Below are 26,902 nucleotides of genomic sequence, written 5' to 3' on the forward strand. Positions count from 1 at the left end.
GGTTTCTCCCTGCATCTCCCAACTGCTCTACAACTTTGTGGATGAGAGATCAGGGCTTGACCGCTGCTACTTTAGTTTTAAAATACATTCAGCATAAGGAACTGCAGTTTTACTAGAGCGTAAAGAGCGCCTGTGCAAGCTCCTCTTTCACGCCTCCTTTTGCCTTCTTCTACTCAAGCTTTTTGCTCAGATACCAGCAGGGACCTGTGCATTATTTATTTATACTGCAGTAATACACTGGAAATCCCTCCACCACTACGGTGCTGGCTGTTCCCTGTACGCAGCCCCAAAAAGCACATACTAGTATGGAAATGAGGATAAACTTTGTCTGTTTTACAACTGGAAACGGAGGACACGGTGATGTGCCCAAGGGCATGCAAAGCAGATTGGTGGGGCTCGGTTAGAAGGTCGTAGCCCCCGACTTCTCTCCTGTTGCAGAGGAAAGGCTGTCCCATCCCTGACAAGACCTCTGTCCTTCACCCGTGGCTGAAACATCAGGAAGGGCTTAAATGCGAACCCATCCCGAAATCCCACAGACTGCCAAACCTCTGTCAGAGCAGCAGCATCTTCCAGTCCGGACTGGACTGAAGCCAGTGGTTTCATGGGCAAAGGCTTTGTATAGCAATCCCCCTGTGCCGCGCGATCCCCCGCGTTCCTCTGGCACCGGCAGCTGCTGCTGCTGCAGGGACGTTTCTGCAGATTCCCACAGAATGGTGCCTTCTCCAGAAACTTCCCTGGCTGTCTTCACCGCGGGGAATCCAGATGGCTATTTTTCATTTTTCGCACAATCTGGTCCCGCTGGGCTGAGCTAGAGGTGAGTGCGTCTCTGTGTGGAAGGGCTGGCAAACCTCTGCTCACATCAGGCAGGACCAGGGAGCTTTGGGGGATTTGGACGCCACGCGGATGCTGCAGAGAGCTGCAGGCCAAGCCGGGAGTCAGGGTTAACGTCAGATAACAGCAGCGACTCGTTTCGGGCCGGTTTTCAGTCTCGACGTACACCCAGCGCGGTTGTTTTTACCTGGCAGCAATGTCACCATCTGTGACAAAGTCTTAGGCTTAAATGCGCTATTGCAAATGGTTGGAGCTACTGGCTGGGTGCGGGCAAAGCTGGACCGAGGCAGACAAGACGTCCGAGGAAGTTTCTTCTGACCTGCTCCCAATGCCCTCGCGGTATGTGCAGGCAGGGAGGTGTTGCCCTGCGAGGGACGACGGGCAGGGGGGCTGCCCGCCACGGCTGCCCTCGTGCTGCGGGAGGGTCCTGATGCTGCCCAGGGGAGCAGCGCCGCACGTGGGACGTGACAGGGCTCTCTAACGTCCGCCCCTCCAAACAACCAAACCGTTTTTATTTCTTCATTAGAGGAGTGCACAGTGCTTTGGGCTAATGACACCTTTCACCTCCCCTTGTCCCTGCTTCTCCTCCGTGTGATCAGTGTCCCTCTGCACAACGGGGCGCGTTGCCTCCCTGATAAAGAAGTAATTGAAAAAGTTGCAGAGACGTAAATAATTAAGGCTTGTTGTGGTGTACGGGAAACATCCTCCCAAGTGTCTTGCCGGAGTAGGTTAGTGCCAGCTGATTGATAGGCCGTTCCCTTGATCGATGTCCCTAACTCAGGGATGCTCACGTTAAAGTGACAAAGCTGCCGTCAGTGGGTCAAGACAAGTCCGTAGACAAAGGCTGTATGTTGTTGTCCACAATGAAACTGTGAAGCTGGAGATAATCTTCCGCAGGCGTTAAAGACGTTGGGTGCTTGCTGTGGAAGGAGGAGGTGGTCTCGTGGCTTTGCTCATCTCCTCTTCTGTGAGGATGTCTCCTGTCGCAGCTGGCTGGTTTTCACTGTTGCTATGTAGCTCAAAATCTCAGGGTGCACTCAAAGATTTTTGAGGATGGCAGTGTTTTGGATAGGGAAAGCAAAATGGAGGCTGTGTTATCTGGCTGGCTTTTAAGCAGGCGGTGGAAGTGAAGAAGCTTTTTTTCTGAATGAAAACTGATCTGGGCTGTCAGCAGGTCCTGCTCCAGCGACCCCGCTGCTGCTGCCTCGGCATTGCCTCCCATATCGCTCCTCTAACGCGGGCACGCAGATCGCGAGCCCCTGAGCGAGAGACGGAGCTGGAACCACACGGTAAACAAAGCGTCTGCCTTCCGTGCCATGTGCGGAAGATGGAGCCTATGGATGCAGCCAGGATCAATTGTGAAGACTTCGCCCCTTCCCTGTGTAAAACATCCAGAGCAAATGTAGAGTGACAGGAAAGGGGTCACTGGTCTGGGTCACCACTGAGGTGGTGGAGGAGATAATCAGACCCTTTTCCTTCCAGTTCAGCGGCTGCCAAAAACGCCGGAGCGCCTTACAAAAGCACGGAGCCTACCGAAGCGGAAGCACTCAGCTGGCTGCGCGGAGAGGCTGGCCGTCGTTATCGAAGGCTGGCGATGGAGAGGATGGAAGAACCCAACTTCCATACCCTGGAGTGCCGTGATGGAGCTCAGCTCCACCCTCGCTTCGCTCTGCACGGCAGAGCGATGACGGTTGGGGTTCGCAAGTCGGAGCGCGTAACGTGCGCGTTGCCCCGTATCGCCTGAGAGGTGGCCGCGCTTTACGGGCAAAGTTTTCCTTGTCGGATGCTTTGGTAAAGGGTTTTGTAAAGTCCTCGGGGACTCAGGGGCACGTTGAAGCGTAGCAGCCTGCTTGTATTAGTATTGCTGTTAGTAAAACTAAATAGAAGACGGCGTTCTTTAAGAAAGACCTGCACTACGTTAGGCACCACTAACGCTGCCGTGAGGGGTTCTCTATCTAGCAGTCTCACAAGGAGCATATTGATAGTTTGCTGCTGTTCAGTTCAAATCTTCCTCCCCGAATAACGCTTTGCTTGTGTGATAGCATCGTCAAAAAGGCTCCCTGCAGGGGATATTTTGACAGAAAGTGTGATAAAATATAATACAGTAGATACCGTCCCATTTGCGATTTATGAGGAATTTTGTAACCTGGGGGAATTAATTCTGTATCATGTTACGACACACAGTATAGATTCTCTCCTCTTGCTGTTTCTTTGCATACTTAATGAGCAAACCTTCTCATGAATTTGCTTGTGTCTGAAAAATTTTGTGACTGGTTTTGAGCTAATCAAGTTCCCGTCTCCAGTACCTTTTCCTCAGTTTTTCCCCCCAGATGATCTCAGGGAGCCACAGTTATCCCGACTTTCTCAAAAGCACAAAATAAAACGCTTTCTGTGAAAGCTGCGATTGCTTGCGACAGCTCCGTGGCTGCTCCCAGTCTCCCCAGTTCTGCTTGCACCAGTTCAACACCTGATCTCTGCTGCTTCGTGCCTTCCGTCGGCGTTTACAGCCCTGCAAAGCGGATGTGAACGGTGCGAGTGAATGCAAGATGCTGATTTAGGAGCACGTGGTTTTTAGAGCCACCTAGACAATTTAGCAGTGAGAATCAACGGGATTTGTATGTTTTTGGAAATCTCTCTTTGCTCGCTGAGCACATGTGCAAATGATCAACAACTTGAGACGGGAGATTTGTTCCTTGCTACCTCTTTCTGTCAGCTTTTATTTGCCTTCTGTTGCCCTTCTGCACAATCTATAAGCCCTCCTCTTTTGCATGATTGTCTCAATTTGCATTTCCAGCAGATCCACTGACATTTGGCTGGACTCTGGGTGAAACACTCCTTGAAATTAGCCTGCATGTTGAGTTTGTTCTGGGAAGATAAGAAGGAAAGTGGCAGGGGGGGCCTGGGGGGAATTATGCATGTGAAACTGCACTGTGAAATTAGCACCAACAGTCAGACTCCAGGCCAGCAATATTTCTCCGGGATTTGTTTTGGAAGCAGAATTTTTTACCGTGGGCAATAGACTCGTCTCCCTCACCCCACTGGCTTTCAATCCCAGCACAAGCCCGTCTGAGGAAGCCAAAGGATAAATTGTCTGCTAGCTTACTCTAAAGTTGCTCTGTAGTGCTGGCAATATGATACTGAAGAGGAATTTTAATTTCATGCTGTGTAAGAAGAGTGCATGCAACAGTAGCAGCCGTATGGATTTTCATATGAATAGACGTACAGTATTCATAACAGGGTAGCAGTGTTGTCCCGCAGGTTTTCATTCTTCTTGTTTCTTTGCTGTTTTCGCATTTCCCTTTGCTGTCCACCCATTCTCGCACTTGCTGAAATGGAAAGTATGTCCTTGCCAGATGGATGTACAAAGTGACGAGCCTGTTTCTCAGTTATATTGCAATTGGCTTCAGAGACCTTTTGTTGCTTTAATTTCTGTGCAATCCAAGTGCAAGTCTGTTTTGCTTGAGAGGGAACATTTTTTAGCCTTGTGCCTCTCTTGCTCAGCTTTGCGGGTATCTAAGCAAGAGCAGTTTTCAGACAGTAGAGCCCATTAATGCTGCTCTGTCTCAAGGACGCTCTAAAATAATGCGACTTAAATGGCTTGCTTGGTGGGGGAAGGCAGGTCGCGTGAGCGACTGGTTTGCCAGCACAGGATCCACATGGATGGGCTGTGTGGGGCTGGACTGGGTACGGTTGATGGGTTTCAACCCTTTCTGCTTCCATATGCTGGTGACCTCTTTAATTTTCATCCAAGAGATGAAGTCATCTCAGCAGCAAAGAATTTGGTTTGTGGAATTATCTGTGTTGCACTTTTTTTTGGGGGGGGGAGGTGGTTTTTTTTTATTTTACTTTACAATTTACGGATTTGTTAGAGAAGGAGCCTGAAGTGATTTTTTCTTGAGGTTGCTGACCTAATACATTCTCCACAGCTATAAAATTTGCTTTAAATAAACTTCTCCTAATAACACCTGTGAGATGCACTGCTTTGCTGGTTTCCATGCTAAACCGGTCATTAATGCATGTGCACATCCCTGCATGTCCGTCAAACCCAATCAGTTTTGCCAGTTAGGACAGGTGAATAAATCTGCCTGCCTGCAGACGCCACTCTCTCTAATATCCCTACGTGGTAGGAAAAGGCATGAACTGGGGAAATCCTTTTCCCAGCTGCTGAAGAGGTGCCTACGTGCAACAGGAGATGAGCGGAGAAATACAAGGGACTCGTCAGTGCAGAGCTAGCCCAGACGCTGAGGCTAGCAAATGAGGCTGGAGGAAGAGTTTGCAGCAATGCAAATGATTTTCGCTCCCATCCTTATCTTCTCTCTTTGACAGCTGCTGGCAGCACGCTAAGCCGAAGCCCAGCAGCGCCGGAGCTGGCTCCTTGCATTTCTTGCCAGCCGGCGTGAAAGATGGAGACACCCAGCAGAGTCACCAGATGGACTTTGCTTTGCAATTATTTACCGTCCTGATGGGTTTGTCAGGGCACATCCTCCGCTCCGGTCCCGCAACGTCCCTTGCTTTGCTCCCACTGGGGGGGAGATGGGAGATGTTCCCGCAGGTGAGGGGACACGGCAGCTTTGGCTGGGGCCTCGCACCTCTGGGCTAACCCCGGTGACGGATGTGTCCCAGCAGAAATGCTACACGCTCGAGGCGTTTAGATTTAATGGCCTCCTTGATGGCTGTACATTGATACAGCTGGGAAACACATTAAAGAGTTCAGCAGCAAAGCAGACGCATAATTAATAAAATACAGATTTTCATTTGAAATCATTGCCCAAAATAGCTCACTAACGGAGGGAGAGCTGTCTGCCGAGTTAAAGTGCCGAGTCTGCCCCTGCCTGCCGGCACGCTTGGTGCTGGTGTCCCTTCACCAAAATAAGTTAAAAGCAATTTGAAGACAGTGAATTCACAATCAGGTGAAGCCAAATAACCCCACAGGCTGCTCCGCTTCCTGTGTCGAACACGGTGAGCTCCACTGAGGGCTGGTGGTTTCTCTCCAGGGTATGTCTGAGAGATGCTCTCATGGCCCAAGAAGGGAGAGGCTTGCTGCCTGCGCAGCCCTGGCGTCGCTGCTGCTCCAGCAGCGTGGCTTAGAGAGGCTCTGAGGAAGCTGTTTCGAGTGCAGGTTAAGAGGGAAGCTAAAGCGACCAAGAAAATATCCCTTTAGCACTTGTAGAGGCTTTGGGATCCTCTTATAAATCTTAAATGTGCAGGTAGCCTCCAGGTGCGGGAGCACAGAACCGCAAAACGGTGTTAATGAGGCCGCGGAGCATCCTTCCCGGCTCTTCCATGGTGGCAAAAGCAAAGGCAAGCGTGGTTTATCTTGCAGAGCCTGCAACACTAATGACAGTGCAAGTTCTTCAGAAGGAAAAAGGGGACAGTCTGGGGAAAAGGACCTTCTGGGCTGGCTCGTTCCCAAAGACAGAGGAGCGTACGAAGCTGCTCATGTTGCTTGCTTGCTAATTGGAGTTGGCTGTAACTGATTTAGAAGGTGATGGCCTTGGGGAGCTGAGATTGTTGTTTGTGTTTGTCTGGGATTAAATACAGATGGAATTAAAAGGAAAAAAACTTGATTCAAGAAGGAAGCTTTGATGGAAATAAATTCATGTGGTAAGGAGAGAGCGGGTAGATGCTGCGGTCGCCTGGTCTGGGTTTCGGTAGCATTCCTGTAGAAGCGCTCGGGGAAACAATAAAAGGGTAGAGAGAAATAGAAAGCAAAAAGATAAGTGGACTCTGATGAAAGAAGTCATATTAATAATGGAAACTGGAGTTTTTTGAAGCTGCTTTAGAATAAATTATCAAGGCATAAAACCTCTCAGGAACAAACTCTTTGGAGGTTGGCTCAGCCGTTCGGTTAAGTCAGAAATCACAGGGCTCCAGATGCAGAGAGCAGGACCCAGCTCCCAGCCAGGCTTCCCGTTCTGCTCCCGTAGAAACACAAACTGAGGAACAGACAGCAAAATACCTGGAGTGTTGGAATTGCCAGGCCGTAGGACTCCACCACCAGCAAAATTAGAATCTCATGGTTTTAGGTCACTGAAAGATTTCTTTGCAGCTGAGTGCAAACCATGACATAACTAATAAATCATGACGCTGACAAAATATGAGGCCTGAAATCATTAGCAGATTACATTATGCAGATGTATGGATATGGAGAGGGGACTGTGTTAATTCCGGTGCAATAGGAAGAGAAAGGCAAGAAGTAGCTCAGCTCCTCTGATAACAACCAGCGGTGCGATAGTTGCAAAGAGGCTGCTGCAGTTACCAGCACTCTGGGCAAATCTGTCCTGGGAGGTAGCTTTCCATATCAGTTCTGTCTCTTGGGGTTTTGGCTCAGTTTATAGCTCTTACTCTAAAAGCTTTGGAAATGTTTGATGCCTGGTCTGATTTTAGTGAGAGTGATTCACTAACTTACCTTGTTAGAACCTTCGGGTTCTGGGGGTAGGAAGGTGGACGCTGGTAGCCTCACGACCCACTGTTGTCCTTCAGGTCACTTAAAAGCTGCCTATGGGTGAAGTTGAGCAGCTCCCTTTCCTTCCAACACCTCTTTCTGCCCCCTTCACCACCCCCTGACACTTCTGACCGACTAGCTGCAGATCTTCTGCCAGTGCTGATTAACACCAATGCAAAGACTCCCGAGACTCCTGAGTCTGTCTGGAGACACTTCCACCACCCTCGGGCTAAACGGTGGCTGAGAAAATACCCAGCTCACTGGGATGTAGCTTTGATGTAGCTTTATCGCTTATGAGCCGGTAGCAGAAGATGCTAGGGTGGCTTTTGCATATACCCAGTTGGTGCCTCGGTCCCAGCTTCCTGCCAGGCTGACCTGGGACGGCGTTCCCAGTTGTACGTTGCTGGATGTGCAACAGGGAAAGTGAGCACAAAAAAAGCAGCCAGCCCCTAGATGAGCTGCGTACAGCATTTTTCATCAGCTAGCTGCTCTCTGCAGACCTTTAAGATGCCTTGCTTTGGGAAGGCATGGCCAACAGAGAGAAGAATTTGTTAGATCTAAGGCAAAGAGACCACAGACCGGTCAACGCACACTCATGTGTCACTGGCATTCGATACTGCGGGTTTTGGCAGGAAGAATTTCCCCAAAGCTGACTAAAAGCTGGGATAATTACTGTGAGACAGAAAAATGTAATACACCCGGATCGCTGTGACCACTGACAACCACAGCGTGCAGACGCGATGCGCCATCTGGCACGCGGTAGCACAAGCGGCCCCGTGTGCGCGTTTGACGTGGTCAGAAAGGGAAGGGGTGAGCACGTCGCAGGTTTGGGGGGGGGGTGGCTAATGCCACTCGGGACGGTCCTGCAGGTTCCCACCTCCTGAGCAACGGGGAAGGGGAGGGAGATGTGCGATTTCTAGCGTTGCCTTTCGAAACGTGGTCACCAGGCGCCTGCGAGAGGACGAGCTCACTGGCTGGAGGTCCTCGGAGAGGCATTTAAGCAGAAGGTCGTTTGCTTGGCTTGAAGTGCTGTTCCTCTGTAAAGGGAACGATGGCAAAGCACCAAACTGCGCCATATCATTGCTGCTCACTTAAATCCATGTTGGTGCGATGCCATCCAACCAGGAGGCTCTGTTTGCAGTCGATAGTTCATCTACAGTGCCTTCCTTGGAAAATAATGTGTGTTTGAAGGGAGGGAGAAAGAGGAATTGGCTTACCAATGCAATGCAAGCAGGCATCTAGGCTGTCTCTCCTTAGGGGCTTCTCTTTAAAAGGAGCTTTGAGTTGATAAATTTTTGCTCATTTTTGTGTAAAGAAATCTCCCTGGCTTTCATACAAAGGAGCAGCTTGCTCTGCTCGCTGCTGGTTTGTTTACAGACCATCCGTGTGATGAGGAGGGGAGAGAGGAGCGGTGCTGGGGAGACCACAGCCTGGAGCCCAAACACGGGCAAAGCCGGGCGCAGCCCCCCGCCTTTCGTCAGCCCGTGGCCTCTGTCAGAACAAAGAGTTATAGCTGCAAAAACATATATGGTTGGCTCTCGCCTGCCACAGCATATAAACAAGTATTCTGTAAGAATTCCGTCTGCAAAGCTGAGGCTGTGAAATGGTTTTCAGCCTTCTCCTTATAGAAAGCGGGCTGGTTGGTTTGCAGTCTCCCAGGCACAGAAATTTGGCCTCGACAGCAACGTTAACCAAAACTAGCAAAACAGAAATTAACGCCTTTTTTTCTAAAAACAGCCAACCAAAACCACAAAACCTTTGTAACATAGCATGGGATGAGGATTAAAATCCTCCTGAGAGAGACCCCAACAACTACTTCCCAGAACGATATCACCTTCAAGTGCTCTATTGCAGGAGACCGTCTGCTACTAAGTCTGAAGATGAAAGATATAACTGAGAACTGGAGTAGTCTGTAATTTCTCTCACAGGCGAGTTTTGAAAAGACAACAAATATTGCACAGTAGCTTAAGTAGTTCAGATCCTTTCCTTTTTTGCTGGGGGATGGATTAAATGGTTAAATGAAGGTATCCTCTAGTTATGCTTTCTTGGTTTCCCTGCCTCCCCGTTGGCACGTACATCCACGTTCTCTATTCCTCTCCCATCTGCTTCCGCTTCCCAGATTTCTAACGTTTTACTCTTAAAATTTTACCTTCATGTATACAAATGGAAAAGAAAAATACCACTGTAGGTCATAAAGGCTCGATGGCCGGGATGAATTTTGACCGACACCGTAAAACTCCTTGTAAGCTTTGCTATCACCTCCAGGTCCAGCACGTTGTGGTGGCAGTGCTGAGCTGGATGGAGACTGTTTCTCCATCAGGGTCTTAATTGTGACTATCAGATCCTGAGTTTAGGCAGTTAGGGGTGGTATAGTCTTAATAACTCGGTGGCAATCACTTAAGGATGCAGATGGGGTGGGGGGACCACTCCAAAATCAGCAGCTGGTGTGGTTCTTGGGGAACTGGTTGGCTTGTTTCATGACCAGCCCTTCAGGGACGTAACCGGAGCTTGGTGGAACAGCATTTTCAGGGATATCAGGCCTATTGCAGTCATGAAACCACTTAGTACTGTTTAGGAAAGCAAGCCTGTAAGGACAGCAGAGGGGGAGTTGTCCCAGTGTTAAATTACTGAACCACACACACAGTATTTGCCTACCCAGCTAGACCTGAATTGCTGTTCAAACAGTGCTTTTCAGCCTGACGTTGGCAATCAGGGAGCTAATTACACTGGATTAGGGTTTTTCTCTTAATTACATGAAAAATTTAGCGTGGCTGATGTTCGTGAGGCTGCAGGGGATTAAGGCAGAAGCCATGTGTTTATCTACAGGTCAATTATGGAGGCGAAAGGAGTAATGCGGTGTAGCTTTGTCTCTCCCATCCATGGACCCCAGCCTGAACCTATCTCATGATGTTGATTTTGGGCCGCGGGTACGGTAAGGGATTAGCTGTGCTGGCTGGTGTGCGAACAAAAGCAGGGGCCTGGGGGAAGAGCTGCCTCCGTCCTTCTAGTGTGGTGTTTCACAGCTCTAGGGCAGATCCGCTCCCCCTCATCTTGCAGAGGAAATTACAAGCAAAACCTTTCAGCACGAAACCAGGCATGGGCTGGTCGGGTCCTGCTGGACTAATTCAGGGTTGCTCTGTGGGGCGATGTGCTGCTCGTACACACCAACACCACCTTCCTCAGCTGCAGCCCTTTAGCTGTGGCCCCTCTTTGCCTCCCTCCTCCCAGTTTGGAGACGTCTGATGTTGCTGGTGTGCTTTGCCTCGGTCACCCCGTGTTGTGTTACCGCGGCTGCTCTTGTGTTCCCGTGCCGATGGATGTGTGACTTCCAGAGGAAAAGCTGCGGCATCGCTGAAATGACCCCATGGCGTGCCACCAAGGGCACTGCGCGCAGAAGGTGGCATGGCCTTGGCCGCATCCGTTTGCCTCTTTGGTGACTTTTTTCACTGTGAAGGAGCTGAAGAGGCAAGCCCAGAGCTCCTTGCCCGCCTGTCCCTGGGTGGTGCCACCAGAACTGGGGTGAAGCTTCGCTCCGGGCACTGCAGCTCAGTGCTGCTCTGCAGGGCTGCATCCCTCCCTTTAACTCTGAATTTGGACATTTGAGGACCAGAGAGCTGATCCATCCACCAGCCTCTTCCTTGCCTTCCTCTCTCACCTGATGCACAGCAGGATGTGTTACGTCGTCCCAGGTCTGAGGTGGGTGCCCGATAGCTGCGCTGGCTCTCCTCAGACCGGGAGGGATGTGCACGTTGAGCCCAGCAAGCTCTCTGCTGCGTTCGAGACAGCGTTGAGCAGCATTACACACGTTGCATATACAGATTATTCAGAGCCAGTTCATCTCCTTATCTGCTGCTTAATTCTGAGATGCTGGAAAGGGCGTATGCCGAAGGCTTAGTGAGTTACAGTGCAGAGATTTTATTTATTTTTATTTTATCCTTGATCTGCTCCAGAATAGCATTTGGGAAGCAGCTCACAGGGAGAAAAGCAGTCTTCCTCGGCATGTGCCGCGCATGCCGGGAACGTGAGCTACCTCAAGTGCCTCCGTCTGCTGGAGACCAGGAGATCTGAGCGTGAACGAGCAGATAGGAAAGCATAAGGAGAGATTCAGCTCCCATGGATTTATACTTGTCTGAATCCTATCAGGAGGCTTTAATGCTTCCAGTACAGCGCCCTGTATAAGCAAATGTCCTTGAGCAGAGTGCCAGCCCGGCAGTTCCTCGTCCCTCTTGCCTTGCCCGATGAAACCACACTTGCTCCAGCTCCCATATGCCCGGTGATGAACAGGACCCAAACGCGGAGCGTGTATCCCCTGGTAGGTAGTTACACACCGATGAGCCGAGCTGCCGCGGTGCACATGGAAGGGGAGAGAGCCGGGAGCTCTGTCGGCACGGCCGCCCGCGGTGCCGTCCTCGGGAGCGGTGGGGCAGTGCCAGTTTGGCTGTGGCTCTGCCCGTCCTTACGTGACCTCGCTCGCGAGGCTGTTGCATCAGTAAAATTCAGCCTGTGTGCAAACAGGGTGGCCAGCCACCGGCTGGCGAGAGCTTTGGACTCCTTTGTGCTCTGGCCCATTTCTTAGCTAGAAAATACCGTTTCCTATCCGCACCTCTGCTTGCCTGCTGGGCGTCCGCAGCGGTTGTAACCCAGGGGTGTATGGTGTTCCCCGCAGCTGGGCAGTGCCTGGGACGGAGCAGCAGGTGATGTGGGAGAGCCTCATTTCCTGGGATTTAAGCTAAGCTGTGTGCTCTGTAATTTTCTCCCATCCTCTGCCCGAGCAAGGTTAGATCTGATCAGTAACACATGACTGGTTCTGCATGCACAAGCGAAACCAAAAATATGCCTCCTTCACCTGATCACTCCTGTCCGACCTAAAGCATTGCAAAACTACCAGGCAGGAGTTCTCCCTGAGTTTGTAAAACGAAAAGATAACAAAATTCAGATTCTTTTATTTCCTTCTGGGTTTTGGCCTTTAGTGACTTGCAGTTTGGCTTGTGTTGCAGCGTTCCCGGGAGGTGTTGGGCAGGAAGTCTAAGTCATTTGAAATATATTACTTACATGATGTTTTTGAAAAGGAAAGAGAATAATATTTCCTGAGGAACTTTCTGGTTCCCACCTGATCAGCTGGAAGCCCTGACTTGGGAAAAGCAGGGTTTTCATGTGACAATTTTTGACAGTCGTTTAGGTTTTTTCCTCCTTGGGGAGAAGCAGGACTCACTGCCGCTCGTTTAGAGCAAACTCCGCATTAGACAATCTTGTCTAAGTGGCTTTTTATTCCATTTTACATGGCCACTCAAGGTCAACAAACCAAACTAAGCAAGACCAATCCCTTCAGCTGTGAAATGTGCTGCTGTAGGAGGATGATCGTAGGGGGAGAGCTTGACACGGAGCTGTGGAGGATTATTCAGCTGGAAGGGCACAGGTGAGGTGTGGATAGAGAACACAGATACAGTGCTATTTTGGGGACTTTGGTGAAGAGCTGCAAATGGTATGTGACAAGCAATTCTGCGCAGATCCCCAGTACCTCCATCGCCCTAAATAATACCAGCTCTGTGCTTCCGCTCGTGTTTTCTGTCGGTCGCAGAAGACTTGGAGAGGCTCAGCACCCTGTCCCATTTTCCTTCGCTATGGCTATTGCTCACTCCCCAAAATGCCACTTGCAACTCCCTCCATCACTAATTGTGTCCTGCAGGCAGCAAACGAGGAGGTGTGCTTCTCTTCTGGCCTTGCTCGCGAGACCCTTGGGGCGCCTGCTAACACCGAGCCCAGCTGCGGGCTCAGGGCAAGGAGGAGAAAAAGCCTGGGTATGATGATAATATTTGTAATTTGTATTTGTAATACCCAGAGGGCAGAGTGGGATCAGCCTGTCCTGTTGCGCCCAGCTAACCTGGTTGTGCATCCCTGCTAAAGACTGCTAGCACCATATAGAAGGGGATGCTTTAGCAAAAAAAAAAAAAAAAACAAAACCAAAAACCCAAAACCCCTCTGCCTGTTCCTGGAGCCGTCCTCCTCTTTGCTCACCTGTGCTTTCGTTTGCTTCCCAGCTGCAAGGGAAGGAGCTGGATTAAAGCCACACAAAGCAGGAGAAGCAGGGGTAAGCCAAGGAAAGAATGGCAGAGGCTGAAGGAGCACATTGCAGAAAGCTTAGCGTGCAGCGCCTTGTGATACAGCAACACCTACCTCGTTCCTTTCTCTTGGAGGCCAACACTTAGTCTCTTTGATGATTTCCCTGCTCAGTGCCAAAATGTAAAGCCTGCAAGCAGCAAACTGCTGCTAACTTAATGATTCCCGTTTTCCAGAGAAGCACTGAGCCATCTCTTTAAAAATAATACAGGAACGTAAAGGGAGAAGGGTGGTTATGCTGAACAAAAGAAAAGGGAAGTCATTGCACATTGTGGCTCTTTATTAGGGGACAAATTAGAAGTGAACAGGTTTTGTACCATGCTGCAGACGTGCCCCGAGCTGTCCTCCTTCCAGGGAGTAAATCCACAGGATGCTCTCGAGTGTTTCCGCCTTTAATGGGTTGTACTTTGATGCTGGTGGAAGGTGCAAGGCTGATAGCCCTGAACCCCCAGCAATTGTCTCTTTGCAACAAGGGCTCCAAAAAAAGAGCACTGCTCCTTTGCAGCATTCCCTGCCTGGCAGCCTGATCCCTGGAGCCCTCTGAGTTAATAGTCTCTACCTCCTGCTTTTGAATTGGGCCCTCTTCTGCGCTGGCTTTCTTGAATAGGAGAGAAGCCAATCTTTTGGGCACTTCATTCAATCGTTATTTTTTTTCATCTCGCTACTGTTCTTAGCTAAGCTAGCTCTGGTCGGTGCTGTGAAGTGGTTGGGTTGCGGTGTGGCTCTGTACCGATTCACTGGGGCGTGCTGACCCTTCTCGGAAGAGCTTCCCTCCGGATGGGAATCCACCTGAGTGCTGGGACTCAAGGAGAAAGCAATGCTGCTGATTTAAAGCACCATCCAAAGCAATGCAACCCAGCCAGCCAACCCAAATTTGATTCTAATGAATCCGTCCCCGGAAGAATACTACTTAATTAATTAGCAGCTCATTTGCATGAGGTGGCATGTTATTAAAGTTCTGCTGCTGCAAGTAGGGCTGTGACAAGGTGTGAGCTGACAGCTTTTCAAATAAAAAGTCTTTTAAAGGAATGATCTTCTGAACTGGCAGCTTTGTTCTAAACGAGCCTCTCATGCAGTAATAAATTAAAGACATGGGGGCTGCTGATTAGTCTCTGCATGGTGCCTCTGTACCATCCTCCCTGTTTTATCTGAGAGGATCAACTCTCCAGAAGGGTGGAGGGAGCAGAAGGATGGAAGAAGGAAGTAAAGGCTTAGGAGGGAGAGAACAGCTTTGGTGGCAAGCTGCTTTTAAGGTTTTGTACTGGTACCCATTAGGATGTCTGAGCTGCAGCTTCAACCCAGCGATTGGCTTCTTTCCCCTCCAGAAGCCAGCAGAGAGGCAGCAAGGGACTCCTCTCCCGAGCTCCTCTTTCCAGCTGTGAACGGGAAGGACTGCGTTCGCGGAAGCTCTTCTCCCTGCGGCAGATCCAAGCGCCCAGCCTCCCAAAGCAGCACCCTGAACGTTGGTATCGCAACTGGTTCCCGTTAGCCAGGGGACACGTGGGGTTGCTGGAACGGCTGAGATCTTTGGTACGATAGCCTCTTGACTGTGGCTTGAGCTTTAGCACAGAAGGAAGGGTGGGTTTTCCTTTGTTTGGTTTTTTAAAACCTATCTTGCCTTCCCTGTAGATGGGTTCAAACTCTTTGAAATGGTGAGATTGGAAGTGTTCAGGTGTCTGTTTTAGTTGCGTGTGCTGATTCTGGGCAGGCTTGCAGCCTCCTTGTCCCACAGGGGTAGGAAGAAAGCCTTGCTCGTAGGAACAATTCTCCACCTTTAGCGCTGGAGATGAGGGAAGTGAGAGTTAATTGGGGTTGGTTTGTTTGCTGGGTCGGCATTTTTGTGCTTAGCGGCATACGTGGGTGCCAGTGCTGCAGACTACAACCACCCTCTCCCTGCAGAGCGCCTGGGACCCCGGGGGGTTTCTCTGTGCTCTTCCCCAATTAGCCCAGCGGTTCCTCTGACTTGCTCTTCCTCTGGGGAGCTGCAGATTCCCAGGTTGTGACTTTGAACACTTAGCTAACGTTTCCCAAGCAGAAGAGATGGGAAACACATGTGGGTGTGAAAGACACATACATAGAGACATTTTTGACATGAGTATTGAATTCGCAGAAACCTCAGATCTATAAATAATTCGGGTCATGAAGCCTGATCAGAATAAACTCGGGCTCGAACGCAGCCTGCTCCCCCCGCACCATCGTGGCTGTACCGCTGCAGACCCCACGTTACGTCCCACTCCCGGACCCGTGGCACAGTGCTCGTTTCCCTCTCCCTCGTCCCCTTTTGAAGGTATAAACTCAGGCGTGCAAGGTGTTTGCAGATCCTGGAAATGAGGGATCTTCTGAGCAGAGGGTACCTGAATTTAATCCACTGGGAAAGCCAAGATCCGAGCGAGACGGGCAGAGGAGGTCTGTCTCCTCATGCCTGGAGATTCCCTTAAGTACAGGGAGGGGATGGAGGAGGAAAATGTCTCCAAAAAGGGATTAGGACTCAGAAAACATGAGCAGAGAAGGTGGTCTTGGCTTTGCTCTGCCTTAATGCTTTGTCTGTATTGTGCCAGAAGCAGAAGGGAGAAGTTGGGATGAGAGGCTGGGTTTGCTTGGATGGGGCTTTCATTTCTCTTTGACGTTCAAAACCAACAGCGGATTTGAACACCAGGACTTTGCAGAGCAGCGTCGCCTGTGCTGGAGGGCAGGGGGAGCTGTGGGGAGAGTTCGGGTGCTTGCACCCAAGTGCCATCGACACCCGCCGCTCGTTACGGGCTCTTGAAATTGAGTCTTCAAGCAGCGTCCAGGGGCAGCACGAGATGAGATGCTGATGCGGTGCCGCTGGGCTGCTCGATGCTGGTCCCACCAGTTCATCCCCTTCCATGGGGCAGGGGCCAGACCTGCTGCCCATCGCTCTGATGGCTGCAGCCGCCCTGCTCTAGGCCCCCTTTGTTTTCATAAAAGAGAGATCTATGTCTGCGGAAATTTAAGGAATGGCCACGGTACCGGTAGGCAGTGCTCGAGAAAAACCCTCTCGGTTGCAGTGCAGCTCCAGCACCTCTGTGCTAGCAGGGCTCACTGGGACGAGCTCTTCACCAAACTGATTTTTCTCCCCAGCTCAGCCTGTAGAGTTTTGTAAGGGCAACCCCAGTGGGGATTAGTGAGTGTATTTAATGTTTAGTCAGACAGTGTAATTCTGGAAAGGATGGATTTTTCTCCTCCCTCAGAGACCAGATCATTTGGTCTTGAGGAGCTGTTTTGCTACAAGCCACTCAGCCTGACAGCATCGTGACTTGCTGGAGTGAACCCATCTATTGAGTCCTCCCCGTGCTATCTTTGGGGTAAAAATAAAGGTGATGCCCACCCATGACAGATGTATTCTGTCCTAATTTGGGAAAAACGCATAAAGAAAATGTGACAGGAGAGAAAGAGACTGGGATATGAAGGAGCCTCCAGGTAATGAAGTTAATTGGATATGCTGATTTGAATTGAATGTGCATGTAAGGGTTGTCATTAACTTCCTCACGGACATATCTATGATTTAAAGGAAAGATACTTAATGGGATTACTATTTCACTTTAATTTCAAGGGGGAGACTTCCCACGCGGAGAGCAGTGAGCTAAATCACACTCGTGGTGTTCTTGCCTGCAGAAGGTGTGTGCAGGGGAAGCCAGTTCCTGGGGCTGGGTTTCTCCTCCCCCAGATGGACATGCGGGGAGGGATGCTCTCCGGTGGTTCTGGCAGGGCCCCGTGCATCTGCAGTGCAGATTCAGATCCCAGATCTGCTAGGGACTGGTACCTCAGCAAACCGCTCTGCTTCCCGCTGGTTTATTAATGACCTGCAAACGGCTCCGACCTCGCTCCCTGGGCACCAAGAGTTAGCTGATGTTAGCAATGCTGGGGGGGGGGGTTAAGGGGTACTTTACTCCCAGAAGAATTTCATATGGGGTCTGAAGGACTCTTGGAAACTTCTTGTGTGGAGATTTGCAATTTCTATTCCAGATTCTGCCCTCCTAGATATTGCTGTGCTTTCTTTTCTCTCTGGGTGTGAGGCAGGCGATGTGGGACCATTAGCAGCACGCAGACGCTGGCGGTGGTAACCCTGCGAGATGATGCTGCGAGAAAGGATGTTTGTGAGGGGGACGGCAAAAGGGGCAGGTCGTCGTGTGCATCTCACTTCCTTTTTGGTCTGGTGTGAATGCAGAAGAGCCCAGTTTAATTAAATTGGATTAGCAAAAGTAAATCCTTTCTGCAAAGAGTATTTGGCGGAGGCACACAGAGGAAATCTGGACTGATATTTATTTGTCTTGTCCTGTCTTTGGGGAGCTTTTGCATTGCTGAGTGTCTTGCTTGTGGAAACTTCTTTTAGTACCAGGTCTAGGTAGGAAAGACCCCACAGAACCGCGGACAGAAAGAGGTAGGGAAAGGCTATTTAAACTATACCGTGCTTCAGCCCGATTCAGAAACCTGCTGCCAGTAACAGTCTTTCTGCTAAATTTCCAGCACTGAAGCAAGAAATCCATCCTAGAGCTTTATGGGAAGATTTAATGGGAAATACCCAAGAGCTGAGATGTGCAAACGTAATAGCAAAAAAAAAAAAAAAAAAATTGCAATTCTGCAAAGATGCACCTTGGCAATGAAGGCTGCTGCTTGTTGTCTTTGGTTTCTATTTCAGGTAGTAGATGCAGTAACGCACCAGTGCGCATTCCCAGAGCTGATACAGTTCTACTCGAAACGTCCATTTTACGCGAATGCAATGTTATTTGATAGTATTCACCCTGAAGGGCTAGAAATCCTAACATGAAAGGAGCAGTCCTAACGCTCCAGGGTTGACTGGGCTTTTCGCTTTGTCACCGTTACATACGAAGATAAGCATGTTCAGCCAGTGCCTTGCACCTCCTGACCAAGAGCATCATTTCAGGAGCCCGTCCCGTGCCTCCACGGGCCATTTTGTGCAGAGTGGGGCAGTCAGCAGCAAGGTTCTTTGGGATCCATCTCCCATCAGGTCCCTGCGTACGTGGGGAGAAGCCGCAGTTCTTGAGGAGTTAACGGGTGGCTTTGCATCTAGAATCCAGGATAGGGAATCAGTCCCTTCATGCATGGACTTATTCAGCTGTTGTTTTTCTGGCACCAGGCATTTCATCATGAGTCAGCCTCATTGAGACACTCGTAATGAAAACAGACAGGTAATTTAATCATGGAAAGTTCCTACAAAGAGATTCAATGTCTTCTAATGGGAGCCTGCTGGGAGGGACTGGAAGGGAATCCAGATGTATCTTAGTTCTGGCTTAGGCTGGGCAAAATACCTAACAGAAACTTTAGTACAATAGGTATGTTGGAGCTTTGTGTCATCTTAGATCCTTGAACGGCTCATACGTTTATCACCACGGGTGCTACGCTGCGACATATACATGACACAATATGGTATTTTGCTAATCTCTTAAGATAATGCAGAGCTTATGCCTGCAGTCTGTATTGTGGGGGTATTAAACACATAAATCTGTGCAGTGCCTTTGAAGGGATGCTCGTCACGTGGGCTGTTCTGCTGGCCCTGGATTTCCAGATTATGTGGTTAGGCACTTTTCAAGCCGTATTTGTAAACATCCATCAAGAGTGATTGAGGAAAATGCTGTATCTGTCCCAGACGACTTCTCTGATTCACACCCAAGTGAACCCTGCGATCTGTCCTCCTGGTCCCTGCCGTGTCTCAGGTGGCTGAACATATCTCTGGTCCTGGGCACCTCTGGTTTCCATTATACCGATGTGCTTCTCCCTGTACCTGCCTGCCGCTTGTTTCGCTGTGCTCCCACCCATTCCAACCTGCACCGCTTCCCTCTGTGTCTTTCTCCTAAACCCTTCCCGTGTCCCATCATCATGTCATGAGAGCAGAAAAACTGGTAGAGTTAGGGGGATGTCAAAAACACGACTGCCAGCAGCCCAGCCCCATCCTGCTCCTTCCTTCTCCTCCATCGCTGTGCCTGGAGCCTGGGCTCAGGGATGAACCCGGACTTGTAGGGTTGGTACCACGCTGTTATTCCAGCGATGGATCAGTAGTTGTTTGGCACTGGAAGGGCACCCGTAAGTCAGGCAGAAGAATTATTTCTCTCTCCAAATGTCAACAAGAAGCTTCCTGCCGTGGAGATGATCCCTTTCTTCTTCCACATTCACAGGAATCATCATTCTTCTCGTCTGACATCATCATTTGTTGTCATGGAAACCAAACCCTCCGGAAGAGATGTAGTGGAGCATCCTGGTGTCAGTGGGTGTATCTCAGGCACTGTGCTCTGGGCACGGGGCTGTGGGATATCCGGGGGGGTGTAACTCGCCGCAGCGTTGCGGAGTGGGAGAGCAGCAGGGTCGGCTCTCATCTTGTCCTGTGGTCTCTGAGTAACACGGAGCCATCTCGCCTTGACAGGCTCGGTGAGAGACCCCGGGCTGCTGCTCCTGCCTGTGGGAGAGGCAGGAGGGTGCAGGCAGCACCCAGCACCCTGTGCAGGGCTCCGGCTGTGTCCCGAGACACCCGTGCCAGGCACAGCTCCAAGCACTTGTTCAGGCTGGAGGAGCCATCACGCACGTGGTGCTGTCCCCAGCCCAGAGCTGCAATTCCCAGTTGGAATTGGCCTGCACAAGGCTTGTCCAGTGGTATCTCTCTTTATTAGCCCTGTCTGAGCTCATTACTAGAAAGAAGCTCAATTTAACGAGCAGCCGGTGCCCCGAGGGAACTCTGAAAAACAGTTGTTTTTCACAAAGGCTGCTGATCCTTCATGTCCGGCGTTTCCATTCCCGTTTGGCCATTAATCAGGTGTTTGCATGGAAGTGGCTGTGTGTCCCTGACAGCACAGCGTCCCTGCTATTTATTCCTCCGGTGATTTTGCAGCCTTGTCCCTCTGTCCGTGGCGCAGGCTGCGCGGGAGGTGGCAGAGCGGATCGCTCACCTTTGCAACACCCAGCAAGCCACTGGTCTCATACTGGTCTTAACCTGCCTCTAGTTCTCAGTATTTCATGAAGGCAATGGAGTATCCTGGTTTGCACAGGTGTAACTAAAGTAGGATTTGACTTTCTGCCTTTTTTTTAGATTTTCCTTTCTGAAAGTTCAGGGCTTTTGAGCCAGGCTTGGGCTGTCTGCGTAATCCTGCCAGAAGCTCCCTGCATCTGGCTGCGGGTGTTAACCAGACCACTCGGGGTCACACCTGGTGTTCTTTTATATCACTCAAAACTCAAAAGGTGAGGAGAAAAGAGAGAAATCCAGAAAATAAATGTGTTTGTGTACCCAACATGTCTCTACATGGCAGGAGGCATCAGGGCTCTTTCCAAGAAGAGGATTTATCAGGAGGAAGGTGCAGGGCAGCATCTCTCCTCTATGAGCGTGAAGATATCCTTGTATTTCCAGCTGGGGTGGCACATTTCTCAGATAAATCTTAAGATGCTTAACAACCTGCTCTCTTACCTACGGGGACATGAACCAGAAAAAATAGACATCCCTCTCTGCTGCTCCATCCTGCCTCTTCTGAAGGCTTAGACATGTCCAAAGCCAGTTCTTCGTGCCTCTTCCTCCATACCGCAGCCAGGCAGGGAGTAATTGAGCAGCAAAACGGGATGCGGCAAGACAGCTCGGCATGAGGCTGCAGCAGATGGCATCTTTGTGATAAGAGGTTTTTCCAGGGACGGGCGGTCCCCGCGCGTCCCTCTCCTCGCAGGGCAGCGTGCACGTGCTGCACGACACCCCGCGTGCAGAGCACGTTCCCGGCCCCTGTCTAACAGCATCGCTGTCGCTGCGAGCCACGGGGCCGGCGGCGGCTCCACCGAGCCCTTGGCTCGCCTGACTGCTCTCGTCTCCCTGCCTGACGGTTGCCAGTGTTTTCAGCTATGTAGACACCATGTTGCAATCAAATGGCTATTCAAATATGCAAATCCTGGTAGGAAAGACAATGTAAATTGTTTGTTTATCCTCCTCCCTTCCCCTTGCACAGCCCCCAAGGCCATAAATTATTAACTTTTGGAAGAGATGGCATATCCTCAACAGCAACCGCTCCTGGCAGGGATGGGATTTGTCACAGCTCGGGCAGGTTTTCCTGCAGGAGCAGGGACTTGTCTTTTGGTGGGGTGGGTGGATGCTGGGAGCCCATCAAACTGAACAGGCCATACGGCCGCCGTTCTCTGCTCGCTCAGCAGTACGGGCTGGACCGGGTTCGCCTTGCTGAATCCCGCAACTTTGAAAGGAATGGGATGGCAGCAGCATCTCCAAATTTTTAGTCAGAGATGGTATTGTAGGAGACTTCTGTGGCAGCAGGAGGTGGATGGAGATAGTCTGAGTCTCATTCTTCACGCATCTGGAGAAAAAAAGGAAAAAATCTCTGCTGTAACGTGGCCTTGTTGTGCTGTCTGTGGAGTCTTGCGGTCTTCTTTCAGGCTTATTTTGGAGAGAAACTAAAAAGTTCACAATCTTTGTTACTCTTGGATGCCTGTGGTCAGTCATAGCGCACCGACGGTCTCCCTCTGGGGTTGCAAAACTTTCTCATTATTTCTTGTGGTTTGGGGAAATCGCATCAGCCTCAGTGGAGGAGGAGCCTTTGCTTTAACTCCTGCGCCCGCACGTTGCTTGCCAGCTCTTTGCTCTGTTTCCAGGTTGGGAGCTGAGATTTTGAATTAGATTCCTTCTCCTACCTTGTTCCCCTCCCCTCACCCCAAAATAAAATATGCATTTGGCTGCTATGAAATCACCTGTAATGTGTTTGTGCTTCTTCCAGATCCGAGCAGATGGTCCTCCCCATGGTGGAATTCAGTACGAAATGGTGGCAGTTTTCAAGGACGGGAGCCCAGTCCTTCGAGACATGGCCTTCTCCATCGATCAGAAGTATCTGTACGTCATGTCGGAGCGACAGGTAAGGCATCTGTTTCCGTACCTCTGTGGTTGCGGCTTCCTTCCGTAGGGAGTGTGTTGTTGGAGCACGCGGAGCTGAGGTGGTACGGATAGGAGCCCCAGCAGCAGTTTTATCTGGCTCTGGCCAGAGACTGAAGTCAGTGCACAGGGGAGAGAGTTGTGCCTGCTTACGGGTGTTGGAAGCTGAGCTGAACTGCTGGGGAGGAAATGTGGTTCGGGGCACTGAACCATCCCTGCCTAGCTAACGAGATCCTGAGCCACCAGCGTTACGGATCACTCCCTGCGGCGAGGTTGGCAGGCTGTGGGTTTGTGTAGCTTCGTCTGAGCGTCCATTAGGATGGCTTTATTTATTTATTTACTGGTGTATTTTAAGTGGTTGCGAGTGAGTGATGGCAAGTGCGCAGAGGTGGAACCAAGCGCGGTGCCGGGTGGGCGTTGTGCAAGTAACGTTAACGCTGAGTCTGCGCCGCGCCGTCCATTGCCGCGCCGTCCATTGCCGTGCCATCTGCTGTCACCCTGGAGGTGGTGGCCACCCCGGGCCATCCCTGCCTGCTCCTCCTGCCCTGCCCGCAGGCACGCTGCGGTCTGCAGGGTGATCCTCACCCCCGGCATAACGAATGTCCTTTCTTGGCTCTGTGTAATCAGGAACAAGTCATGTAATCTTTAACATAATTTCTCATTTTAAAAATGGCAGTAGGGGTTTTTTTTCCTATCTTATACCATCATATTACAAGGAACATTGGTTAGTGTTTGTACAGCCTCTAAGGCGGGGTGGTGTGAATACATCCGCACGTTCGCAGCGCTTTGACCAGGGCAGACCGGTTAACAGACGTCAGTCCTGAGCAGCTAAAGTCTGCAGACTAGGGATGGCTTCTTGTTCCCGGGAGGCGATTTCTTTGGTGACAGTTTCATCACGCAGACTGGCAAACCCACGAGGCAGGTCTCGGAAGCGAGAGCATCATCTGGCTCAGCACCTGCGTGAGCTGTCACGCAGCGTCCGGGGGGGAGATCCCAGGACCAGGTCACCACCTCCCAGCTCGTGCTGGTGTCTCTGGGACTCACCACCATTTACTGTCCACGTGGCCCTTCCTCCGAGCCTGTTTCTGAGCAGGATAAACCCCTGCTCTGCAAGGAGGGGCCAGACTGGAGAAATTATTATGATGGGAATTTATGGCCACTGGTCCACGGGAGTCTGGTGCTTAGGGGAGCCAGCACAATGTAAATAATCTGGGACCTTCTGTTCTTCTCTGAGACAAGAAAACACACAAAGTCCCCACCATTAAGCCAGACTTCTGGGTTCACTGACTCTGTTGAGCATTTTATTGGCTATTACTCACGACTGTGTAATTCAGATTAATAGAGCTGGTGCCTTGTGGGTGATGGAGACAGGAGAAGGGTGGCATCTGAAGATGTCTGGATGCTATTAAATTGTTCTGTGTTGAGTTAACCCTCTGGTCACTAACAGCTTTCCACGTCTGCTGGTAAACAAATATCTGTCCTCCCTCCCACCTGCTCCGAGTGAGATGCTATGGAGAGGTACATCAGTGTGAAGTGCTCAAAGATCTACTCATGGAGGTAGAGAGCGAGCAGCTATCGTAACAGCTCGCCTTGCGCTAGGCAGCTTACAGCTCCTCCCAAAGCCAGCAAAACTGTTTTGCTAACCTCTAGCAAAACAAAAAAAAAATTGGCAAATACTTAGCTTGGTTATAAAGATATTTAAAGCCAGGGAATAAATTCTTTAGAGGAGTCTTCTTCCAGCTGAAAGACTTAACTGGATGAATCCCTGTTGTTAAAGAAGGCCTTATGTGTTTGTTATAGCAACTCAGTGATCAAAACTGCCATGAACAGCCACAAATTTAGGATCCCATTCCAGCTTGGACTTGGATTAGATGGTGATAATGAGGATCTATGCAAACTTTAAAATAGAATTATTTTATTGAAACGTTAATGTGGTCATTTTCCCCGGGAACCGTGTGCTCCTGGTGCTCATGCCAGGGAGGAAGCGATCCAGCGTGTATCTCAAACACTGTTTTCCTTCGGAGGAAAATCCAGTGGGAATGCCTCCAACTCATCTTTTATGAGGCGAGAGCGTCTTAATATTCATCAAAGTGCTAATTCGCTTAATTGTGAAACAAAAAGATGTGAAGAGAATTAGCAAACAATAGAATATTCCTGGAGCCTTAATTCCATTTGCAGCCATGGCTCTGGCAAAGCACTCACCTTGGGGGAGACTCCAGGCGTGGGGGGGACGGGATCCCCCGTTCCTCGCTGGACTGACTGTAGGATTTGCCTTTTGCCCTTGTAGAGATGTGTGCTTCGGGTCCAGAAGTCCCGGCACGCCGTTACATATGGATTTTGTCAGCTCCTGTGACCCCGCTGCCCTAATCCTGGCAATGCGATAGTTCAGCAAAGTGGAGGGGAGAATATATTTCTTTTCCTGAGTGCTATATAAAGGAGCCTGATGATTGAAAAGGGGTCAGTACCGGGAGAAGGAGAAGGGTCCACCAGCTTCAGAGAGCTGAGGCTGTAAATGGTGGGAAGTGCCCTCGGAATTGCTGAGAATATACAGCAAAAATGTCTTCTGAAGTCTTGAAATCTGGAACAAAATGAAAGTCTGCCACAGTAAAATAACACGGAGAGCAGCTGTTCTGAACGTTGATGTGGTGCATGTTATCATACTGGGGGAGGATTGTCCGGAGCTGCTGAGAAAGAAATAGGATACATGCCTATTTCAAAACACTTTTTCTTTTTTTTTTTTTTTTTTTGTGGTGGAATTCAGCTAAGAAACCTGTGCTCCCAAGACTGATCGATAGCAGGTCTTGAGCTCTCGCATCTATGGTGTTAGGTACAAAGCAGCGACAAGACGCGATGCTCTGTGTGGGACTGCTTATGCTGAATAAACTGAGAGGTGGGGATGCTTCCCAGCAAAGAGTAGCTGTAACATTTGGGTATGAAGCCCATCTTCCTTCTGTGCTAGCAGCAGCTAGGATCAGCTTTCTGCTGAAATGCGATAGGGAAGTAGTTGCTTCATCCTAAAATCTGGAGTTGCGGTTGTAGGCACAGTCCTTCCCCACTCCCCTGGCTCCCGTCCCAGCCCCGTCTGTGCCTCGCTCCAATTTATCCGCAGTCCTTTTGAGCTCTCCGTGAGCCTTTCACGTTTCATTGCCAACTTCTTCCAAAGCAGAATATTTGACATTTGATTTCACTCCCACAAAGCACAGAAGCAACAGTTGCGCAGCCTAGTCTGGGGGAGAGAAGGATAAAGAAACTTTCCTTCCAGCCACTTATTCTGAGTTCTTTAACCTCATGATTTAAGAGTGCTTATTAGGAGCTTTTACAGGCTCTCTTCCCACTGCACCTGGTTTCAAATAGCTCTTATGGCATAAGAGAAATGATTCTGACCCTGTCTATTTAAAGCAGAAATTCATTTCTCAGCATCACTCTAGCAAGCAAACACCATTTCTGCCCACAAGCTGAGCAAGGCTTGGATAGCGCTTGCTGCTGCTGAGATGGAGACGTGTTGCATTAGCGGAGCTACGTGGGGTGCCAGGACGGGAACGGGAGCGGGGCCGCAGGCGTGGGCAGAGTTATGCCATCCCCTCCGACCGAAACAGCGGTGGGTCGGCGTTGGAAGGGACCGGCACAGCTCTGGCAAGAGGACTTGCTCCGTGGCTCTTTTCAGCTGGTGCTCAGCGTGAGCTGCCTCTTGTTTTTCATGGGCAGATAAATTCAATTAATAGTTTCTATCAGGAAAAAAAAAAACAAGCCACAAAATAAAATTCTAAAGCGGAATCGGTAACGTTGCTGTCGTGACGGGCTCGTCGGCTGCTTCGCTGATCTCTACCGAGATGGTGAGACGTGAGGGGGCACCCAGGGCTGGGACCCCCCAGCGATCCAGCAGCAGGCGAGGGGTTAACGGCAGGGCAGGGCGAACCCAGCAGTGAGCGTCCTGGGGCCACCAAAAGCCCCCAGATTAAAAAAATCTTCCCCTTTAATAGTGAGTCTCTCATGGAGCCCACACCAACGGCCCCTGCACGTGCAGAAAAGCTTCTCTGATTTCTTGCTTTCAGAGGGAAAGACTGAGGCTTACAGGAAAAGTGCTGGTTATATGGAGGAAAAAGTGGCTTTATAGTTCAGTCCTGAAGCATTAATTGTCTGTGCATCAGGGAGACGGTAGGTTTTTTTAATGTCGGAAAGCTCAGTGCATTTCAATTAAATCAGCCCTGCAGGACGAGAGCAATTTTATGAGTCCAAGGCTGCAACCCCTTTTTAACTCGCTGTATCCGCTCTCTGCGCAGGATCAAACTGTTGCAGCGCTGGTTTCGCAGGCAGCAGGTTCGACTTTGCTCCCACGTACACCTTCAGCAATCGAGAGCTAACCCTGTGAGAGATGGTGGGCATGCTTCAGCGCGGAGATTATATAAGCATCAGCGGAATTGGGGCCAAAGATTTTTGCAGCTCTTGAGAGAAGAACAAATTTTGTTATTTTTAATCTGGGAGTGAGCGGAGGCTCAATCAAACGCATGGCAGGCACCGGGGCAGGGATTGCCATCTCCAAAAGATTTCACCACCTAATCAAGGGCTATAAAGATGAAATTGAAAACAGCGTGATCAAAATACTTGCGGGGCTTGTTGGAAGGAAT

At 50.2% G+C, this 26,902-nt stretch overlaps 1 protein-coding gene across 3 annotated transcripts in view; it reads left to right on the forward strand.

Annotated features, from left to right (window-relative positions):
* PLXNA2 (plexin A2) overlaps positions 1–26,902 on the forward strand; it is a 171,553-nt gene that overhangs the window by 49,314 nt on the left and 95,337 nt on the right. For all 3 annotated transcript variants that reach the window (XM_075775789.1, XM_075775791.1, XM_075775790.1), the window contains exon 4: positions 22,126–22,260. In XM_075775789.1, coding sequence (XP_075631904.1) covers positions 22,126–22,260 — 135 coding nt within the window. The remainder of the gene's footprint in view (positions 1–22,125; positions 22,261–26,902) is intronic.

This window comes from Balearica regulorum, chromosome 25, assembly GCF_011004875.1.
Source record: "Balearica regulorum gibbericeps isolate bBalReg1 chromosome 25, bBalReg1.pri, whole genome shotgun sequence".
Taxonomy (NCBI): Eukaryota; Metazoa; Chordata; class Aves; order Gruiformes; family Gruidae; genus Balearica; species Balearica regulorum.